At 43.0% G+C, this 23,027-nt stretch overlaps 1 protein-coding gene across 1 annotated transcript in view; it reads right to left on the reverse strand.

Annotated features, from left to right (window-relative positions):
* Positions 1-23,027, reverse strand: part of IARS1 (isoleucyl-tRNA synthetase 1) — a 299,311-nt gene that overhangs the window by 80,589 nt on the left and 195,695 nt on the right. The window contains exon 18 of the mRNA XM_053721177.1: positions 1,038-1,121. Coding sequence (XP_053577152.1) covers positions 1,038-1,121 — 84 coding nt within the window. The remainder of the gene's footprint in view (positions 1-1,037; positions 1,122-23,027) is intronic.

Genomic DNA, 23,027 nt, shown 5'->3' on the forward strand with positions numbered 1-23,027 from the left:
CCTAAACATGAGGGAAAAAAAATGTTGTGAACCTAGTTTTTAGGGTTCCGTGACAACCAGATTTAAAATGAAAACTTAAAAATACCAAATGGAAACTGGTAAATGATATATAGAAGCCTCTGAAAATAACGTCAGTGTGGGTTTTGCTGGCTGTTATTACAAAAAAAGAATTTGCATTCTCAGTAACTGCTGAGCAAGTTACATACATTTTTAATCTGAGTCTATGCATCAGCTTTGTCTATGCAAAGGGAAAATGTTTGATTGCATTTTGACAAGAAAACTGGAAATATAGCGCAAAACTTACATATAAGTATTTTTCGGTCAGGAATGCTACGTCAGCCAGCAGAAATCACATTTTATTGAGGCGACGTTTGCACCTCTGAACCAATAGCCGTGCGCGCCAACTGACAGTGTTCTAATTTGCACGCATGGCTATTGGTTCAGAGGTGCAAGCGGCACCTGATTGATAGAAGATCGATGTGCCATGGGCGGCCGGAGCCGTTTAGTTTAGCACTGTGCAACGGCAGAGAAAGGGCGAGTATAGCACCCTTTCTTACATAACTGATCACTAAACCTCCACTTGATGTTTAGTGATGGTAAATCCTAGTGTTAGTTAAACGCTTGGATTTACCATCACTAAGTCATCCTAAACAGATTAAAATGTGATGAAACGTTTATTGCCACATTACCCAGACTTTCATTTATACAGTAGTCAAAGTTATAGTTGCACCAAGCCCCAGTGGTTTAATTTTTATGGAAAACATGTCTGATAAAGGAGCCATAGTGCAAACCTTGCAAAATAAATTCCTTGTTCGTTAGTCAATAAAAGGTATCACTTAAACAATTTGTTTGTTATTTTTATGGAAAATTACACAGTTGTAGTTAATTACTGCAAGCTGCTAGTTTATTCTGATTTAGGAATAGAAAAGGATGGTCAACAGAAAGAAATGAATTCAAAAAAATTGTTTAACACTGAATTTTAGCCTAAAAACCAACATATTTCACTGGCAGTGACCCAGTATAAGAGACCGTTATACCTGAGCGCATCCGATCCATAACTATTGATCACATGCACCGGGTCTGGGTAATTCTTCTTACTTTTGCTCATCTTCTGACCGTCACTGCATTAACAGAGAAAGTTATATTAGTGCGTATAACAACATGCACACCTCGTCTCTAATAGCTAAATACTAAATTATATTCCTTATATAGATGTCAAAAGTGTTAGTTAATTGAAAGAGTATAACAATAGTTACACATTTTTTATAAACTACAGATCCAAAACGGATTTATATTTTTTTTTAATTGTATTTCATTTTTTGTTTTTTTAATTGGTTAACCCTCTTATGTTTTGACAGCGAACAAAACAAATCTTAAAAGTGCCATAAAACATGTTGAGATCTGTGCATATCCTAAAAGGGTCAATTAAGTAAAAATAGTTATCTTAAATAAATTGTTTAAAAATTGCTGGCAAGCATTTTAAAATACTTTTCAAAAATAAGCAAAAATACTTAAATAGACATGTTCTCTGGAGCAGTCTGCTTCACCCCCTCTTATCAGTGTTTAGACACAGGCATTATATTTCAACTGAGTTCACAGCTTCTATGCATGCCCCAGCATATAATCCCGATGCACTTTTGCATTCTACCAAAGCAACAATAGATATAGCTGCCTGGATGAGTGACAACTGCCTCAAACTGAACGCAGACAAAACCGAAGTCCTCCTCCTCGGACCCACTACATCCGCCTGGGATAACTCCTGGTGGCCAACAGCCCTCGGACACCCTCCAACCCCCACCAACCATGCATGTAATCTAGGCTTCTAGACTTTTATTATCTAATTAGCTTTGTTCTCTTGGCATCCTTTGCTGAAAATCATACCTAGGTAGGCTCAGGAGCCACAATGCACTGCTGGGAGCTAGCTGCTGATTGGTGTGTTGTGCTCAGCTAGCTCCCAGTAGTGCATTGCTGCTCCTTCAAAAAAGTTGTTTAAAATTGTATGTTCTATATGAATCTTGAAAGAAAACATTTGGGTTTAATGTCCCTTTAAGAGCCACAAGTTGGCTTTATCTTTTTAAAAAATAAATAAAAAAGGTTGTTGTGGCCCAACAACAGCAGCTAACATTAATTAAAACTCTTACTTAAGAGGATTACATGGCTACTAACTCCCTTGCTCTTTCTCGAAGGGAAACTACCCATTTAGAGCTATAAATGCAGAATTCAGCAGAGCACATCTCTCGGCCTACCTCCTGAAGACGGCGGCAAAGGATAACTGGGAAGTAGGAGGGATATTTCAATGTTTTTTGTTTGGGGTGTCTTTCCCTCCTCCTGGTGGCCAGGATAACTAGCAAGTCTGTTCTATCGACTACCATCTAAGTTCACCCATTTACTGTGCATTAGGTGTGTGCATCCGTATCATTCATTCAGAAGGCGGCGGCTGCTTTCGGCATTTGGCTCTTTTCGTAGCCGGGTTTATTCTTGTGAAAGTGCAACATATTCAGATCTGTGCAAATCCAGATCACCATGAACGATACGGATGCACATACTATCTATACACAGCCATTCACTGCCCATCACAATCAATGTCACTAAGGATACTTGCAGGGATTTCTATTTAATATGTATATTGTAAAGCAACCGACTCAGTAACATGCTATAGGCTGTGACTTCAGTGCAGCCCAGCATGGAGCTAACACGCTGGTCTTAAAGGGACAGTAAATACCTTGAGATTGTAATATAAAATGTTTAGTTATACATAATGAAACAAAAACACATTCATTTGGCCACTTTTCATGTAATTGTAGATTTCCTAATACTCAGCGCTGGAAACACATCCTGCTGACTTCTCAAGGCTAATCCTGTTGCATATCCTATAATATAAAAGGCCAAGTGTGTTTGTCCGAAGCTGTCATGCGCAGTAGAGACAGCACGAGGACAAACACACCTGGCCTTAGTCTACTTGATCTGCTGTTTGCGGCACGGTGCAGCGAAAGTGGACGTGGCCGGGCGCGAGCGGGCCGGGCGCGAGAGAGAGAGAGAGGAGGGGGGGAGAGATAGAAAAAGAGGGGAAGAGAGCTGAAGAGATGGGAGAGAGCAAAAGAGTGGGGAAAGAGCAAAATAGAGAGAAGAGAGAGAAAAAGAGAGGGGGGGGGAGAGAGAGAGAGCACAAAAGAGAGGGGGGAGAGAGAGCGCAAAAGAGAGGGGGAGAGAGAGCGCAAAAGAGAGGGGGGAGAGAGAGCGCAAAAGAGAGGGGGGGAGAGAGAGCGCAAAAGAGAGAGGGGTAGAGAGAGCGCAAAAGAGAGAGGGGTAGAGAGAGCGCAAAAGAGAGGGGGGAGAGAGAGAGCAAAAGAGAGGGGGGAGAGAGAGAGCAAAAGAGGGGGGGGAGAGAGAGAGCAAAAGAGGGGGGAGAGAGCAAAAGAGAGGGGAGAGAGCAAAAGAGAGGGGAGAGAGCAAAAGAGAGGGGGGAGAGAGAGAGCAAAAGAGAGGGGGGAGAGAGAGCGCAAAAGAGAGGGGGAGAGAGAGAGCGCAAAAGAGAGGGGGAGAGAGAGCACAAAAGAGAGGTCAAAAAAGAGGGAGAGACAGCAAAAGAGAGGGGGGAGAGAGCAAAAGAAAGGGGGAGAGAGAGAGCAAAAGAGGGGGGAGAGAGAGCTTAAGATAGGGGGGAGAGAGCAAAAGAGAGGGGAGAGAGCAAAAGAGAGGGGAGAGAGCAAAAGAGAGGGGGGAGAGAGAGAGCAAAAGAGAGGGGGGAGAGAGAGCGCAAAAGAGAGGGGGAGAGAGAGAGCGCAAAAGAGAGGGGGAGAGAGAGAGCGCAAAAGAGAGGTCAAAAAAGAGGGAGAGACAGCAAAAGAGAGGGGGGAGAGAGCAAAAGAAAGGGGGAGAGAGAGAGCAAAAGAGGGGGGAGAGAGAGCTTAAGATAGGGGGGAGAGAGCAAAACAGAGGGGGAAGAGAGAGCGCAAAAGAGAGGGGGAGAGAGAGAGCGCAAAAGAGAGGGGGAGAGAGAGAGCACAAAAGAAAGGGGGAGAGAGAGAGCACAAAAGAGAGGTCAAAAAAGAGGGAGAGAGAGAGCAAAAGAAAGGGGGAGAGAGAGAGAGAGCAAAAGGGGGAGAGAGAGAGAGCAAAAGAAAGGGGGAGAGAGAGAGAGCAAAAGAGGGGGGGGGAAAGTTAGAGCAAAAGAGAGGGAGAGAGACAGCAAAAGAGGGGAGAGAGAGCTTAAGAATGGGGGGAGAGAGCAAAAGAGAGGGGGAAAGAGAGAGAGCAAAAGAGAGGGGGAAAGAGAGAGAGCAAAAGAGAGGGGGTAGAGAGAGCAAAAGAGAGGGGGTAGAGAGAGCAAAAGAGAGGGGGTAGAGAGAGCAAAAGAGAGGGGGTAGAGAGAGCAAAAGAGAGGGGGTAGAGAGAGCAAAAGAGAGGGGGTAGAGAGAGCAAAAGAGAGGGGGTAGAGAAAGCAAAAGAGAGGGGGTAGAGAAAGCAAAAGAGAGGGGGTAGAGAAAGCAAAAGAGAGGGGGTAGAGAAAGCAAAAGAGAGGGGGTAGAGAAAGCAAAAGAGAGGGGGTAGGGAGAGCAAAAGAGAGGGGGTAGAGAGAGCAAAAGAGAGGGGGTAGAGAGAGCAAAAGAGAGGGGGTAGAGAGAGCAAAAGAGAGGGGGTAGAGAGAGCAAAAGAGAGGGGGTAGAGAGAGCAAAAGAGAGGGGGTAGACAGAGCAAAAGAGAGGGGGTAGAGAGAGCAAAAGAGAGGGGGTAGAGAGAGCAAAAGAGAGGGGGTAGAGAGAGCAAAAGAGAGGGGGTAGAGAGAGCAAAAGAGAGGGGGTAGAGAGAGCAAAAGAGAGGGGGTAGAGAGAGCAAAAGAGAGGGGGTAGAGAGAGCAAAAGAGGGGGTAGAGAGAGCAAAAGAGAGGGGGTAGAGAGAGCAAAAGAGAGGGGGAAACTTAGAGCAAAAGAGAGGGGGAAACTTAGAGCAAAAGAGAGGGAGAGACAGCAAAAGAGTTGAGAGAGAGCAAAAGAGAGGGGGAGAGAGAGAGCAAAAGAGAGGGGGAGAGAGAGAGCAAAAGAGAGGGGGGAGAGAGCAAAAGAGAGGGGGGAGAGAGCAAAAGAGAGGGGGGAGAGAGCAAAAGTGAGGAGGTAGAGAGAGCAAAAGAGAGGGGGTAGAGAGAGCAAAAGAGAGGGGGTAGAGAGAGCAAAAGAGGGGGTAGAGAGAGCAAAAGAGAGGGGGTAGAGAGAGCAAAAGAGAGGGGGAAACTTAGAGCAAAAGAGAGGGAGAGACAGCAAAAGAGTTGAGAGAGAGCAAAAGAGAGGGGGAGAGAGAGAGCAAAAGAGAGGGGGGAGAGAGCAAAAGAGAGGGGGGAGAGAGCAAAAGTGAGGAGGTAGAGAGAGCAAAAGAGAGGGGGTAGAGAGAGCGCAAAAAAGAGAGGGGGTAGAGAGAGCGCAAAAAAGAGAGGGGGAGCGAGAGAGCGCAAAAAAGAGAGGGGGAGCGAGAGAGTGCAAATAAGAGAGGGGGGAGGGAGCAAAAGAGAGGGGGGGAGAGAGCAGAAAGATGAGGGGGGGGAGAGAGCAAAAGAGAGGGGGGGAGAGAGCAAAAAGAGAGGGGGGAGTGAGCAAAAGAGGGGGGGGGGGGAGAGCAAAAGAGAGGGGGGGAGAGCAAAAGAGAGGGGGGGAGAGAGCAAAAAAGAGGGGGGGAGAGAGCAAAAGAGAGGGGGGGAGAGAGCAAAAGAGGAGGGGGGGAGAGAGCAAAAAGAGGGGGGGAGGAGAGCAAAAGAGAGGGGGGGAGAGAGCAAAAGAGAGGGGGGGAGAGAGCAAAAGAGAGGGGGGGGGAGAGAGCAAAAGAGAGGGGGGGGAGAGAGCAAAAGAAGGGAGGGAGAGAGCAAAAGAGAGGGGAGGGAGAGAGCAAAAGAGAGGGGGGGAGAGAGCAAAAGAGAGGGAGGGAGAGAGCAAAAGAGAGGGAGGGAGAGAGCAAAAGAGAGGGAGGGAGGGAGAGAGCAAAAGAGAGGGAGGGAGAGAGCAAAAGAGAGTGCGAGGTAGAGAGCAAAAGAGAGTGCGAGGTAGAGAGAGAGCAAGGGGTGGGACCGCTGTACTGCAAAAAATGGCCCGTGTGAACGGGCTTTAGGACTAGTATTTCCCTAACTGGCTTTAGCTAATAACAACTGCAAAACACTTAACATTATAACTTAATGAGTAGCCTTGTTGTTTGCACACTCAAGCCCAGATGGGCTCCTCCAAATAAAGTGGGGTTTGACTACTGAAAAACAATGGCAGTAAAAACAAAATTTATGCTTACCTGATAAATTTCTTTCTTTCCTGGCATGGAGAGTTTGACGAATCCATTCCAATTACTAGTGGGAATTCAACTCCTGGCCACCAGGAGGCAGAAAAAGAACACCACAGCAGAGACGTTAAGTATCACTTCTACTTCCCATAAGCCCCCAGCCATTCAGCTGAAGGAATATGAAAAGAGAAGATGACACAGGTATAGAGTCGTCTTAACTCAAAATAAGGGCAGGTCATGGTTGGTCCAGGAAAGAAATTTATCAAGCATAAATTTAGTTTTCTTTCCAATGGCAAGGAGAGTCCACAAATCCATTCCAATTACTAGTGGGAAGTTGGGAACCAATACCCAAGCTAGAGGACACAGAATGGAAGGGCGGGAGAACAAGACAGGCGGACTTAAAACGAAGGCACCACCGCTTGAAGAACTTTCCTCCCAAAGGAAGTCTCAGCCGAGGCAAAATTATCAAATTTATAGAATTTGTAAACGGTATACTATGAGGACTAAGTGGCCGCCTTGCAGATTTGTTCCACAGAAGCTTCATTTTTTAAGGCCGAGGAAGAAGAGACAACCCTAGTGGAATGAGCCATAATTCTCTCAGGAGGCTGCAGTCCAGATGTCTCATAAGTCAACCGGATAACACTTCTCAACCAGAGAGAAAGAATAGAAGTGGCCTTCTGACCCTTACGCTTACCAGAGAAAACAACGAACAAGGCAGTAGATTGCTGAAAATCTTTAGTTGCTTGAAGATAAAATGCTAGAGCACGCAAAACATCCAGGTTATGCAACAGGCGTTCCTTCTGAGGAGGATTAGGACAAAAGGAAGGAACAACAATTTCCTGATTGATGTTGCGATCCAACACTACCTTGGGAAGAAATCCCAACTTAGTGCGAAGGACCGCCTTATCCGCATGAAAAAAAAAGGTAAGGGGAATCACACTGCAGAGCCGAAAGCTCAGAAACTCTGTGAGCAGAAGAAATAGCGAGGAGAAATAAAACTTTCCAAGATAACAACTTAAAGGGACAGTAAACCTTAAAAAAAATGTTATATAATTCTGCACATAGTAAAAACAACAGACCCGCTCAGCAGAGTACAGAGAGCGGGTCTGTAAAACAGCGATAAGGTTTACTGTCCCTTTAATATCAACCGAATGCATAGGCTCAAACGGAGCCTGCTGCAAAACTCTAAGAACAAGATTAAGACTCCATGGAGGAGCAACAGATTTAAACACAGGACTGATTCTGACCAAGGCCTGAACAAAAGATTGAACATCTGGCAGATCTGCCAGACATTTAAGTAAAAGAATAGACAGTGCAGAAATCTGACACTTCAGAGTACTAACTGACAAATCTTTCTTCAGGCCATCCTAAAGAAAAGACAAAATGCGGGTGGGATCCTCCCCCAACTCCAAGAGAAACCCTTTGATTTGCACCAATAAAAAGGTATTTACGCCATACCTTATGGTAAATTTTGTGAGTAACAGGTTTACGAGTCCCAAAGCATAATATCAATAACCTTCTCAGAATAACCACGCCTAGCCAAGAACAGGCGTTCAATCCCCAAGCAGTCAGCTTCAGAGAATTTAGATTTCAGTGGAGGAAGGGACCCTGAAGTAGAAGGTCCTTCCTCAAAGGTAACCTCCAAGGGGGAAGAGATGACATCTTCACCAGATCCACTAACCAGATCCTGCGAGGCCAGGCAGGAGCTATTAGAATCACTGACACCCTCTCCTGCTTGAAACAAGCAATTATCCGAAGAAGGAGAGCAAACAGAGAAAACAGGTACGCCAGATCGAAGTCCCAGGGAACTGCCAGAGCGTCGATCAGAGCTGCTTGTGGATCTCTTGATCCGTACCTTGGGAGCTTGGCGTTTAGACGAGACGACATCAGATCCAACTCCGGAACCCCCCACCTGAGGGTTATCATAGTGAAAACTTCTGGATAGAGAGCCCACTCCCCAGGATGAAAAGTCTACCTGCTCAGAAAATACGCTTCCCAGTTGTCCACCCCTGGGATGTGGATAGCAGAGAGGAGACAATCGTGAGACTCTGTCCACTGGAGAATGGAAGTCACCTACTTCATAGCTAAGGAACTCCGAGTTCCTTCAAGTTAATTGATATACGCCACCGAGGTGATGTTGTCCGATTGGAATCTGATAAACCGGACCAAACTTAGTTGAGAGCAGGCTGTTAGAGCATTGGAGATTGCTCTCAACTCTAGGACGTTTATTGGGAGAGAAGACTCCTCTCGAGTCCAAAGATCCTGAGCCTTTAAAGAACCCCAAACTGCTCCCCAGCCTGACAGACTGGCATCTGTGGACACAATCACCCAGGATGGTCTCAGGAAGCATGTTCCCTGAGACAGATGGTCCTGAGAAATCCACCAAGATAGAGAGTCTCTCATAAGGGAGTCTAGAACTATTCTCTGAGAGACATCCGAGTGGCCTCTGTTCCATAGCCTGAGCATGCATAACTGTAGAGGTTTCAGCTGGAAACGAGCAAAATGAATAATGTCCATTGAAGCAACCATTAGACCAATTACTTCCATACACTGAGCCACAGATGGACAGATAGAGGACTGAAGAGAAAGAAAAGAAGCGAGAAGTTTAGATTTTCTGACATCTGTCAGTAAAACCTTTATGGACAGAGAGTCTATAATAGTTCTCAAAAAGCATACCCTGGTGTCTGGCACCAGGGAACTCTTTTCTAGATTTACCTTCCACCCGTGGAAATGAAGAAAAGACAACAGAGAGTCTGTATGGTATTTTGATAAATGAAAAGATGGCGCCTGAACCAAGATGTTGTCCTGGTATGGCGCCACCGCTATCCCCTGAGTTCTGACTACCGCCAAAAGGGCCCCTAGAATCTTTGTAAAGATCTGAGGCGCTGTGGCAAGGTCGAAAGGAAGGGGAACAAATTGGAAATGTTTGTCTAGAAAGGCAAACCTTAGGAATTGGTGATGTTCCCTGTGAATAGAAACATGAAGATATGCGTCCTTCAGGTCTATGGTAGTCATAAATTGACCCTCCTGAATCAAGGGTAGAATGGAACGTATAGTCTCCATTTTGAAGGACGAAACCTTGAGAAATTAGTTGAGACACTTGAGGTCCATTATAGGTCGGAAAGTTCCCTCCTTTTTTGGAACCACAAATAGGCTTCAATAGAATCTTTGACCCTGCTCCGCTACAGGAACTGGGACAATTACTCACAGAGAAGATAGGTCCTTTACCCAGTTAAAGAAGGCCTCTCCCTTCACCTGGTTTGCAGATAACCTTGACAAGATAAATCTGCCCCTGGGGGTAAAGGACTTTAACAAAATCCTGTATCCCTGGGATACTACTTCCACAGTCGAAAGGAAAGCCTGCCCCCTACTTGATCCAAGACTAGTTGGGAGGCGGTCCTTTAATGCTGACTTAGAGTCAGAGGAAGGTTTCTTAGATTGTTTCCCCTTATTCCAAGGTTGACTGGACCTCCATGAAGTCCTAGATTGCTCCGGCTTGGAAGAAGTGGAGGAGGGCTTTTGTCCTTTGAAGTTGTGAAAGGAACGAAAAACAGAATTTATGTTTACCTGATAAATTTCTTTCTCCAACGGTGTGTCCGGTCCACGGCGTCATCCTTACTTGTGGGATATTCTCTTCCCCAACAGGAAATGGCAAAGAGCCCAGCAAAGCTGGTCACATGATCCCTCCTAGGCTCCGCCTACCCCAGTCATTCGACCGACGTTAAGGAGGAATAATAGCATAGGAGAAACCATATGGTACCGTGGTGACTGTAGTTAAAGAAAATAAATTATCAGACCTGATTAAAAAACCAGGGCGGGCCGTGGACCGGACACACCGTTGGAGAAAGAAATTTATCAGGTAAACATAAATTCTGTTTTCTCCAACATAGGTGTGTCCGGTCCACGGCGTCATCCTTACTTGTGGGAACCAATACCAAAGCTTTAGGACACGGATGAAGGGAGGGAGCAAATCAGGTCACCTAAATGGAAGGCACCACGGCTTGCAAAACCTTTCTCCCAAAAATAGCCTCAGAAGAAGCAAAAGTATCAAACTTGTAAAATTTGGTAAAAGTGTGCAGTGAAGACCAAGTCGCTGCCCTACATATCTGATCAACAGAAGCCTCGTTCTTGAAGGCCCATGTGGAAGCCACAGCCCTAGTGGAATGAGCCGTGATTCTTTCGGGAGGCTGCCGTCCGGCAGTCTCGTAAGCCAATCTGATGATGCTTTTAATCCAAAAAGAGAGAGAGGTAGAAGTTGCTTTTTGACCTCTCCTTTTACCTGAATAAACAACAAACAGGGAAGATGTTTGTCTAAAATCCTTTGTAGCATCTAAATAGAATTTTAGAGCGCGAACAACATCCAAATTGTGCAACAAGCGTTCCTTCTTTGAAACTGGTTTCGGACACAGAGAAGGTACGATAATCTCCTGGTTAATGTTTTTGTTAGAAACAACTTTTGGAAGAAAACCAGGTTTAGTACGTAAAACCACCTTATCTGCATGGAACACTAGATAAGGAGGAGAACACTGCAGAGCAGATAATTCTGAAACTCTTCTAGCAGAAGAAATTGCAACTAAAAACAAAACTTTCCAAGATAATAACTTAATATCAACGGAATGTAAGGGTTCAAACGGAACCCCCTGAAGAACTGAAAGAACTAGATTGAGACTCCAAGGAGGAGTCAAAGGTTTGTAAACAGGCTTGATTCTAACCAGAGCCTGAACAAAGGCTTGAACATCTGGCACAGCTGCCAGTTTTTTGTGAAGTAACACCGACAAGGCAGAAATCTGTCCCTTCAGGGAACTTGCCGATAATCCTTTTTCCAATCCTTCTTGAAGGAAGGATAGAATCCTAGGAATCTTAACCTTGTCCCAAGGGAATCCTTTAGATTCACACCAACAGATATATTTTTTCCAAATTTTGTGGTAAATCTTTCTAGTTACAGGCTTTCTGGCCTGAACAAGAGTATCGATAACAGAATCTGAGAAACCTCGCTTCGATAAAATCAAGCGTTCAATCTCCAAGCAGTCAGCTGGAGTGAAACCAGATTCGGATGTTCGAACGGACCCTGAACAAGAAGGTCTCGTCTCAAAGGTAGCTTCCAAGGTGGAGCCGATGACATATTCACCAGATCTGCATACCAAGTCCTGCGTGGCCACGCAGGAGCTATCAAGATCACCGACGCCCTCTCCTGATTGATCCTGGCTACCAGCCTGGGGATGAGAGGAAACGGCGGGAACACATAAGCTAGTTTGAAGGTCCAAGGTGCTACTAGTGCATCCACTAGAGCCGCCTTGGGATCCCTGGATCTGGACCCGTAGCAAGGAACTTTGAAGTTCTGACGAGAGGCCATCAGATCCATGTCTGGAATGCCCCAAAGTTGAGTGACTTGGGCAAAGATTTCCGGATGGAGTTCCCACTCCCCCGGATGCAATGTCTGACGACTCAGAAAATCCGCTTCCCAATTTTCCACTCCCGGGATGTGGATAGCAGACAGGTGGCAGGAGTGAGACTCCGCCCATAGAATAATCTTGGTCACTTCTTCCATCGCTAGGGAACTCCTTGTTCCCCCCTGATGGTTGATGTACGCAACAGTCGTCATGTTGTCTGATTGAAACCGTATGAACTTGGTCCTCGCTAGCTGAGGCCAAGCCTTGAGAGCATTGAATATCGCTCTCAGTTCCAGAATATTTATCGGTAGAAGAGATTCTTCCCGAGACCAAAGACCCTGAGCTTTCAGGGATCCCCAGACCGCGCCCCAGCCCATCAGACTGGCGTCGGTCGTGACAATGACCCACTCTGGTCTGTGGAATGTCATCCCTCGTGACAGGTTGTCCAGGGACAGCCACCAACGGAGTGAGTCCCTGGTCCTCTGATTTACTTGTATCTTTGGAGACAAGTCTGTATAGTCCCCATTCCACTGACTGAGCATGCACAGTTGTAATGGTCTTAGATGAATGCGCGCAAAAGGAACTATGTCCATTGTCGCTACCATCAACCCGATCACTTCCATGCACTGAGCTACGGAAGGAAGAGGAACGGAATGAAGTATTCGACAAGAGTCCAGAAGCTTTGTCTTTCTGGCCTCTGTTAGAAAAATCCTCATTTCTGAGGAGTCTATAATTGTTCCCAAGAAGGGAACCCTTGTTGACGGGGATAGAGAACTCTTTTCCACGTTCACTTTCCAGCCGTGCGATCTGAGAAAGGCCAGGACGATGTCCGTGTGAGCCTTTGCTCGAGGGAGGGACGACGCTTGAATCAGAATGTCGTCCAGGTAAGGTACAACTGCAATTGCGAAAAAACATGAAGGAATTGTTCAAAATTCACCAAACTTTCACCACAGTGTCTTAAAGCCTTGAAAATATTGCACACCAATTTTGGAAGCTTTAACCCTTAAAATAACGGAACCGGAGCCGTTTTAAGCTTTAACCCCTTTACAGTCCCTGGTATCTGCTTTGCTGAGACCCAACCAAACCCAAGGGGAATACGATACCAAATGATGCCTTCAGAAGTCTTTTATCAGTATCAGAGCTCCTCTCACATGCGACTGCATGCCATGCCTCTCAAAAACAAGTGCGCAACACCGGCGCGAAAATGAGACTCTGCCTATGCTTTGGGAAAGCCCCTAAAGAATAAGGTGTCTAAAACAGTGCCTGCCGATATAATTATATCAAAATACCCAGAATAAATGATTCCTCAAGGCTAAATAAGTGTTAAAATCAATCGATTTAGCCCAAAAAATGTCTACAGTCTAAATAAGCCCTTGTGAAGCCCTTATTTACAATCGTAATAAACATGGCTTACCGGATCCCATAGGGAAAATGACAGCTTCCAGCATTACATCGTCTTGTTAGAATGTGTCATACCTCAAGCAGCAAAGGACTGCAAACTGTTCCCCCAACTGAAGTTAATGCTCTCAACAGTCCTGTGTGGAACAGCCATGGATTTTAGTTACGGTTGCTAAAATCATTTTCCTCATACAAACAGAATTCTTCATCTCTTTTCTGTTTCTGAGTAAATAGTACGTACCAGCACTATTTGAAAATAACAAACTCTTGATTGAATAATGAAAAACTACAGTTAAACACTAAAAAACTCTAAGCCATCTCCGTGGAGATGTTGCCTGTACAACGGCAAAGAGAATGACTGGGGTAGGCGGAGCCTAGGAGGGATCATGTGACCAGCTTTGCTGGGCTCTTTGCCATTTCCTGTTGGGGAAGAGAATATCCCACAAGTAAGGATGACGCCGTGGACCGGACACACCTATGTTGGAGAAATTAGAATTCTGGCGACCCTTAGGTCTAGCCTTCTTGTCTTGAGGAAGGAAAGATACCTTTCCACCAGTAACTTCGGAAATGATCTCGGAGAGACCAGGACCAAAAAAAGTCTTGCCGGTGAAAATTAAAGACAGAAGTTTGGACTTGGAAGTTACATCCGCAGACCAAGACTTTAGCTACAGAGCTCTGCAAGCTAGAAATTTTGGATCCCAGCCTAACGACTTGCATGCTAGAATCACAGATAAAAGTATTAGCCAGCTTTAGAGCCTTGATCCTATCCTGGATCTCCTCTATGGTAGTCTCCTCAGAAATTAGGTCGGACAAGGAATCACACCAATAAGATGCTGCACCCGCAACTGTAGCAATACTTGCAACTGGTTGACATTGTAAACCCTGATGAATATACATATTTCTTAAGTAAGCTTACAGCTTTTTATCCATAGGGTCTTTGAAAGAGGAGCTATGCTCAAGGGGAATAGTTGTTCTCTTGGCTAGAGTAGATATAGCACCCTCTACCTTAGGCACAGTGCGTCAAGAGTCACGAACAGAGTCAGCAACAGGAAACATCTTCTTAAAAACAGGAGACAGGGAAAAAGAAATCCCCGGCTTCTCCCATTCCTGAGCTATAATGTCCGACATATGATCTGGAACTGGAAATACCTCTACAGATGAAGGTATGACAAACACTCTGTTAAGTTTATTAGACTTCTTAGGAGTCTCAGCAACAGTAGAGTCAGAGACCTCCAAGGTAGCTAGGATCTCCTTCAAAAGTAACCAGAGGTGCTCCAACTTAAATCTAAAATTAACCTCCTCTGGATCTGCTGTACTAACCACCACAGTCTCAGAGTCCGATATCTCATCCTCAGAAGTCACTGAGGAATGATCTTCCTCAGATAACAGAGAGGCTGACTAACGCAGACTTAGCAGAGACAGAACTCTTTGTATGAGATATGTTCTTAGATTTCCTCTCTCTCTCTTTTTTGTCTTTGTCCTTAGACAATAACGTTTTATTTAAGCATGTGGAGCAAAACTGCACAGGAGGAATAATTTGAGCCTCCAAGCAATACAAACATATTCAAAGCTAAATTTGCATCAGTGTCCATAATGATAATACAGCTTCCCACAGTAATCAGCAAGAAAAAGTTGGGTACAATATGCTGTCATTTAAATTCCTATGAGGGATTTAACTGGGGTCTCTGAATTACCAGGTAAAGGCAATTACCATTAGACTAGTCCAGATAGATTGACTACTGCACAAAAGTGCAGATAAAGGCTAACTAAAAAGATATTTGCAAAATCACTAAAAGAAAAAAACAAACCCTTGCACCACTATACCCTCAGCCTAGCTGAGGAGATTTACTGCTCCGGTGAAGAGGAGGTCCAACTAGTAACTCCGGATGCAATAGTTGAAAATGTTCAATAATTGTGCCCAAAGACGATCTATATTGTCAGATGCCTTATTTGAGAATAAGAAGCTTATATGAAGCTCCGCTCTCCAAGCCCAGTAAATGAAAGGCTGAAGCAGAAGAGTGGAGTGAGATCACGTGAGCACCACTTAGAAAAAAAAACTAACTACGCCACAACAAAGAAAAGCGCGCTAGTTCCGATGAGCTGCTTATAATAAAATATATATATTCGATTCAAAGAACAAACACTTAATAAATAACACTGAAAAGGTAACAATAGGGCTTAAAGTCTTGAGCCCCATTCTGTCCCTTCACCTCTCAGCCCCTCTCATAAGCCAGCCTACACTTAAGGGGAAATAACATTAACATTAACCCCTTATGTTCCTAACAGTTACAGTGCCTGCAGTGCTGCCCCTAAATTAAATCCCTACATAAAGGGATAATTATGTCCCAATCCAAGTCCACTGAGGAATTAACCCCCTAAAGTGCTGTCCTTCAAACCTAGACGGCAAGAGCACTTACCTGTGTATCCAGGGCAGGAACAGCTCCTCAGGTATGACAGACTCAACCGACCTCTGACATGGACTTGTATTAAGAAAAAAACAGAGTAACCAACCCTGGTTTTCTATAAAGGGGGTAGCATAAATGTTAGAAGTTAAGCAAAGAATACCTCTCCATCTTCTAACTGCTAAAAGCCACCATTACTCTTATTAAAAAGGATTACATGGACACAGCTTGACCCCAATCCTTGCTGGCAGGGAAAAGTACCCATTAAAAGATTAAATATCTTCAGACACCATCTTCACACATCCTCCCGATGTACAAGGCAAAAAAGTGATACTTAACCGCTCTGCTGGGGTGTTCTTTGCCTCCTCCTGGTGGCCAGAAGTTGAATTCCCACTGATAATTGGAATGGATTTGTGGACTCTCCATGTCATTGCAAAGAAAGATATTCTGCTTTAGAAATGTTTTGACTTGGCGGATATGTTATTCTGTAGCAAGTCAACAGAAATTTCTGGTCATTAAAAGGTGTGTACAGTCCCTTTAAAGGGATAAAAAGTCAAAATTAAACTTGCAGGATTCAGATAGAACATGTTATTTTAAGACAGTTTTAAATTCACTTCTATTTGCAAATGTGCTTTGTTCTCTTGGTATCCCTTGTTGAAAAATACACACATATCCTACACTAGTGGGAGCTAGCTGGTGATTTGTTTCTTGTGATTGGCTAACTAGATGTGTTCAGCTGGCTGCCAGTAGTGCAATGCTGGTCCTCGAGCAAAGACTAACAAGAGAATGAAACAAAAATTTGATAAAAGAAGTAAATTGGAAAGTTGTTTAAAATTGTAAGTGCGATCTGAATTATGAAATAAAATTTTGGGGTTTCCCGTCTCTTTAAGCTTCACAACCCAAAGGTTTGTATTCTCCTCAACTGTTACTGTGCCCTTAACCCTTTGAGTGCAAACGACGGCTCTGAGCCGTCGCAAATTGTCCCAGTCAGGTGCCAACGAAGGCTCAGTCGTCGCTAGCACTCACCAACCTTGAGGACAACCTGGGGGCTCCCACTGACTCCCACCCCGGCAATCTAGCCTTTATAGTGACGGGCTTCACGCTTTGTGCGGTGACGTCATGCGCAATGACGTAATGACGTGACCACACAACAATGGTAATCGCCTAACCTTTCCAAGGGTATAAGTCTTGGGGATCTAAAAAAAACATAATTTATGTAAGAACTTACCTGATAAATTCATTTCTTTCATATTAGCAAGAGTCCATGAGCTAGTGACGTATGGGATATACATTCCTACCAGGAGGGGCAAAGTTTCCCAAACCTCAAAATGCCTATAAATACACCCCTCACCACACCCACAAATCAGTTTAACGCATAGCCAAGAAGTGGGGTGATAAGAAAAAAGTGTGAAAGCATAAAAAATAAGGAATTGGAATAATTGTGCTTTATACAAAAAAAATCATAACCACCACAAAAAAGGGTGGGCCTCATGGACTCTTGCTAATATGAAAGAAATGAATTTATCAGGTAAGTTATTACATAAATTATGTTTTCTTTCATGTAATTAGCAAGAGTCCATGAGCTAGTGACGTATGGGATAATGAATACCCAAGATGTGGATCTTCCACGCCAAGAGTCACTAGAGAGGGAGGGATAAAATAAAGACAGCCAATTTCGCTGAAAATAATCCACACCCAAAACAAAGTTTAAATCTTATAATGAAAAAAAATGAAATTATAAGCAGAAGAATCAAACTGAAACAGCTGCCTGAAGTACTTTTCTACCAAAAACTGCTTCAGAAGAAGAAAACACATCAAAATGGTAGAATTTACTAAAAGTATGCAAAGAAGACCAAGTTGCTGCTTTGCAAATCTGATCAACCGAAGCTTCATTCCTAAATGCCCAGGAAGTAGAAACTGACCTAGTAGAATGAGCTATAATCCTTTGAGGCGGAGTTTTACCCGACTCGACATAAGCATGATGACACAAAGACTTTAACCAAAACGCCAAAGAAATGGCAGAGGCCTTCTGACCTTTCCTAGAACCGGAAAAGATAACAAATAGACTAGAAGTCTTTCGGAAATGTTTAGTAGCTTCAACATAATATTTCAAAGCTCTAACTACATCCAAAGAATGCAAAGATCTTTCCTTAGAATTCTTAGGATTAGAAGACAATGAGGGAACCACAATTTCTCTACTAATGTTGTTAGAATTCACAACCTTAGGTAAAAATTTAAAAGAAGTTCGCAACACCGCCTTATCCTGATGAAAAATCAGAAAAGGAGACTCACAAGAAAGAGCAGATAATTCAGAAACTCTTCTAGCAGAAGAGATGGCCAAAAGAAACAAAACTTTCCAAGAAAGTAATTTAATGTCCAGTGAATGCATAGGTTCAAACGGAGGAGCTTGAAGAGCCCCCAGAACCAAATTCAAACTCCAAGGAGGAGAAATTGACTTAATAACAGGTTTTATACGAACCAAAGCTTGTACAAAACAATGAATATCAGGAAGACTAGCAATCTTTCTGTGAAAAAGAACAGAAAGAGCAGAGATTTGTCCTTTCAAGGAACTTGCAGACAAACCTTTATCCAAACCATCCTGAAGAAAATGTAAAATTCTAGGAATTCTAAAAGAATGCCAAGAAAAATGATGAGAAAAAAACCAAGAAATGTAAATCTTCCAGACTCGATAATATATCTTCCTAGATACAGATTTACGAGCCTGTAACATAGTATTAATCACAGAGTCAGAGAAACCTCTATGACTGAGAATCAAGCGTTCAATCTCCATACCTTCAAATTTAAGGATTTGAGATCCTGATGGAAAAAAGGACCGTGCGATAGAAGGTCTGGTCTTAACGGAAGAGTCCACGGTTGGCAAGTGGCCATCCGGACAAGATCCGCATACCAAAACCTGTGAGGCCATGCTGGAGCCACCATCAGAACAAACGAGCACTCCTTTAGAATCTTGGAAATCAATCTTGGAAGAAGAACTAGAGGCGGAAAGATATAGGCAGGATGATACTTCCAAGGAAGTGACAATGCATCCACTGCCTCCGCCTGAGGATCCCTGGATCTGGACAGATACCTGGGAAGCTTCTTGTTTAGATGAGAAGCCATCAGATCTATTTCTGGAAGTCCCCACATTTGAACAATCTGAAGAAAAACCTCTGGGTGAAGAGACCATTCGCCCAGATGTAACGTTTGGCGACTGAGATAATCCGCTTCCCAATTGTCTATACCTGGGATATGAACCGCAGAAATTAGACAGGAGCTGGATTCCGCCCATACCAGTATTCGAGATACTTCTTTCATAGCCAGAGGACTGTGAGTCCCTCCTTGATGATTGACATATGCCACGGTTGTGACATTGTCCGACTGAACACAAATGAACGACTCTCTCTTTAGAAGAGGCCATGACTGAAGAGCTCTGAAAATTGCACGGAGTTCCAAAATGTTGATTGGTAATCTCACCTCCTGAGATTCCCAAACCCCTTGTGCTGTCAGAGACCCCCAAACAGCTACCCAACCTGTCAGACTTGCATCTGTTGAAATCACAGTCCAGGTCGGAAGAACAAAAGAAGCCCCCTGAACTAATTGATGGTGGTCTGTCAACCACGTCAGAGAGTGTCGTACAATCGGTTTTATAGATATTAATTGAGATATCTTTGTATAATCCCTGCACCACTGGTTCAGCATACAGAGCTGAAGAGGTCGCATGTGAAAACGAGCAAAGGGGATCGCGTCCGATGCAGCAGTCATAAGACCTAGAATTTCCATGCATAAGGCTACCGAAGGGAATGATTGAGACTGAAGGTTTCGACAAGCTGAAACCAATTTTAGACGTCTCTTGTCTGTCAGAGACAGAGTCATGGACACTGAATCTATCTGGAAACCTAAAAAGGTTACCCTTGTCTGAGGAATCAATGAACTTTTTGGTAAATTGATCCTCCAACCATGTTCTCGAAGAAACAATACAAGTCTATTCGTATGAGATTCTGCTAAATGTGAAGACTGAGCAAGTACCAAGATATCGTCCAAATAAGGAAATACCACAATACCCTATTCTCTGATAACAGACAGAAGGGCACCGAGAACCTTTGTAAAAATCCTTGGAGCTGTTGCTAGGCCAAACGGCAGAGCCACAAACTGGTAATGCTGGTCTAGGAAAGAGAATCTCAGAAACTGATAGTGATCTGGATGAATCGGAATATGCAGTTACCATTTTGAATGTTGGTATCCTTACATAATGATTCAATATTTTTAAATCCAGAACTGGTCTGAAGGAATTCTCCTTCTTTGGTGCAATGAAGAGATTTGAGTAAAACCCCAGCCCCTGTTCCAGAACTGGAACTGGCATAATTACCCCAGCCAACTCTAGATCTGAAACACATTTCAGAAATGCTTGAGCCTTCACTGGATTTACTGGGACACGGGAAAGAAAAAATCTTCTTGCAGGAGGCCTTATCTTGAAGCCTATTCTGTACCCTTGTGAAACAATGTTCTGAATCCAAAGATTGTGAATCGAATTGATCCAAATTTCTTTGAAAAATCGTAATCTGCCCCCTACCAGCTGGGCTGGAATGAGGGCCGCACCTTCATGTTGATTTGGGAGCTGGCTTTGGCTTTCTAAAAGGCTTGGATTTATTCCAGACTGGAGATGGTTTCCAAACTGATACAGCTCCTGTAGGGGAAGGATCAGGCTTTTGTTCCTTATTTTGACGAAAGGAACGAAAACGATTAGTAGACCTAAATTTACCTTTAGATTTTTTTATCCTGTGGTAAAAAAATTCCTTTCCCCCCAGTAACAGTTGAAATAATAGAATCCAACTGTGAACCAAATAATTTATTACCCTGGAAAGAAAGGGAAAGCAAAGTTGACTTAGAAGACATATCAGCATTCCAAGTTTTAAGCCATAAAGCTCTTCTAGCTAAAATAGCTAGAGACATATACCTGACATCAACCCTAATGATATCAAAGATGGCATCACAAATAAAATTATTAGCATGTTGAAGAAGATTAACAATGCTATGAGAATTATGATCTGTTACTTGTTGCGCTAAAGCTTCCAACCAAAAAGTTGAAGCTGCAGCAACATCCGCTAAAGATATAGCAGGTCTAAGAAGATTACCTGAACATAAGTAAGCTTTTCTTAGAAAGGATTCAATTTTCCTATCTAAAGGATCCTTAAAGGAAGTACTATCTGCCGTAGCAATAGTAGTACGTTTAGCAAGATTAGAGATAGCCCCATCAACCTTAGGGATTTTGTCCCAAAACTCTAATCTGTCAGATGGCACAGGATATAATTGCTTAAAACGTTTAGAAGGAGTAAATTAATTACCCAAATTATTCCATTCCCTGGAAATTACTTCAGAAATAGCATCAGGGACAGGAAAAACTTCAGGAATAACTACAGGAGATTTAAAAACCTGATTTAAATGTTTAGATTTAGTATCAAGAGGACTAGATTCCTCTATTTCTAATGCAATTAAGACTTCTTTAAGTAAAGAACGAATAAATTCCATTTTGAATAAATATGAAGATTTATCAGCATCAACCTCTGAAACAGAATCCTCTGAACCAGAGGAATCATTATCAGAATCATGATGTTCATTTAAAAATTCATCTGAAAAATGAGAAGTTTTAAAAGACCTTTTACGTTTACTAGAAGGAGGAATAACAGACATAGCCTTCTTAATGGATTTAGAAACAAAATCTCTTATGTTAACCGGAACACTCTGAGTATTAGATGTTGATGGAACAGCAACAGTTAATGTAACATTACTAAAGGAAATATTATCTGCATTAACAAGTTTGTCATGACATTCATTACAAACAACAGCTGAAGGAACAGATACCACAAGTTTACAGCAAATACACTTAACTTTGGTAGATCCAGCATCAGGCAGCGATTTTCCAGAAGTATCTTCTGATTCAGGGTCAATCTGAGACATCTTGCAATATGTAATAGAAAAAACAACATATAAAGCAAAATTGATCATATTCCTTAAATGACAGTTTCAGGAATGGGAAAAAATGCCAGTGAACAAGCTTCTAGCAACCAGAAGCAAATAAACAATGAGACTTAAATAATGTGGAGACAATAATGAAGCCCATATTTTTTAGCGCCAAAAAAGACACCCACATTATTTGGCGCCTAAATGCTTTTAGCGCCAAAAATGACGCCACGTCCGGTAACGCAGACACTTTTGGCGCAAAAACGTAAAAAAATGACGCAACTTCCGGTGACAAGTATGACACCGGAAATACAAAGAAATTTTTTTTGCACCAAAAAAGTCCGCGCCAAGAATGACGCAATAAAATGAAGCATTTTCAGCCCCCGCGAGCCTAACAGCGCACAGGGAAAAAAGTCAAATTTTAAGGTAAGAAAAAAATTGATTATTCAAATGCATTATCCCAAATAATGAAACTGACTGTCTGAAATAAGGAATATTGAACATCCTGAATCAAGGCAAATAAATGTTTAAACACAAATATTTAGAACTTTATATAAAAGTGCCCAACCATAGCTTAGAGTGTCACAAAAATAAGACTTACTTACCCCAGGACACTCATCTACATGTAGTAGAAAGCCAAACCAGTACTGAAACGAGAATCAGTAGAGGTAATGGTATATATAAGAGTATATCGTCGATCTGAAAAGGGAGGTAAGAGATGAATCTCTACGACCGATAACAGAGAACCTATGAAATAGACCCCGTAGAAGGAGATCATTGAATTCAAATAGGCAATACTCTCTCTTCACATCCCTCTGACATTCACTGCACGCTGAGAGGAATACCGGGCTCCAACCTGCTGCGGAGCGCATATCAACGTAGAATCTAGCACAAACTTACTTCACCACCTCCACGGGAGGCAAAGTTTGTAAAACTGATTTGTGGGTGTGGTGAGGGGTGTATTTATAGGCATTTTGAGGTTTGGGAAACTTTGCCCCTCCTGGTAGGAATGTATATCCCATACGTCACTAGCTCATGGACTCTTGCTAATTACATGAAAGAAAGAAATACAAAATATATATATATATATATATATATATATATTTCATTTTTTTTTTTTTTTTTTTTTTTTTTTTTTTTAAACTCAAATCCAGCTTAGCACCCAGTTGGGAAATTGCTTAGCACTCAATGGGTTAAAGGGACAGTCTAGTCAAAATGAAACGATCATGATTCAGATACGGCATGTAACTTTTAACAACTTTCCAATTTACTTTTATCATCAAATTTTCTTTGTTCTCTTGGTATTCTTAGTTAAAAGCTAAACCTAGGGAGGCTCATATGCTAATTTTGAAGCCCTTGAAGGCCACACCTCTTATCTGAATGCATTTGACAGTTTTTCACAGCTAAAGGGCGTAAGTTCATGTGTGCTGTATAGATAACATGGTGCTCACGCCAGTGGAGTTACCTAGGAGTCAGCACTGATTGGCTAAAATGCAAGTCTGTCAAAAGAACTGAAATAAGAGGTCAGACTGCAGACGCTTAGATACAAGGTAATCACAGAGGTAAAAAAATATATTAATATGGGGGCGGGGTCAGACAGTGGCCATGTTCAGCAGCATAATAGAGA

Source organism: Bombina bombina, chromosome 7 (assembly GCF_027579735.1).
Source record: "Bombina bombina isolate aBomBom1 chromosome 7, aBomBom1.pri, whole genome shotgun sequence".
In the NCBI taxonomy this organism is placed as follows: Eukaryota; Metazoa; Chordata; class Amphibia; order Anura; family Bombinatoridae; genus Bombina; species Bombina bombina.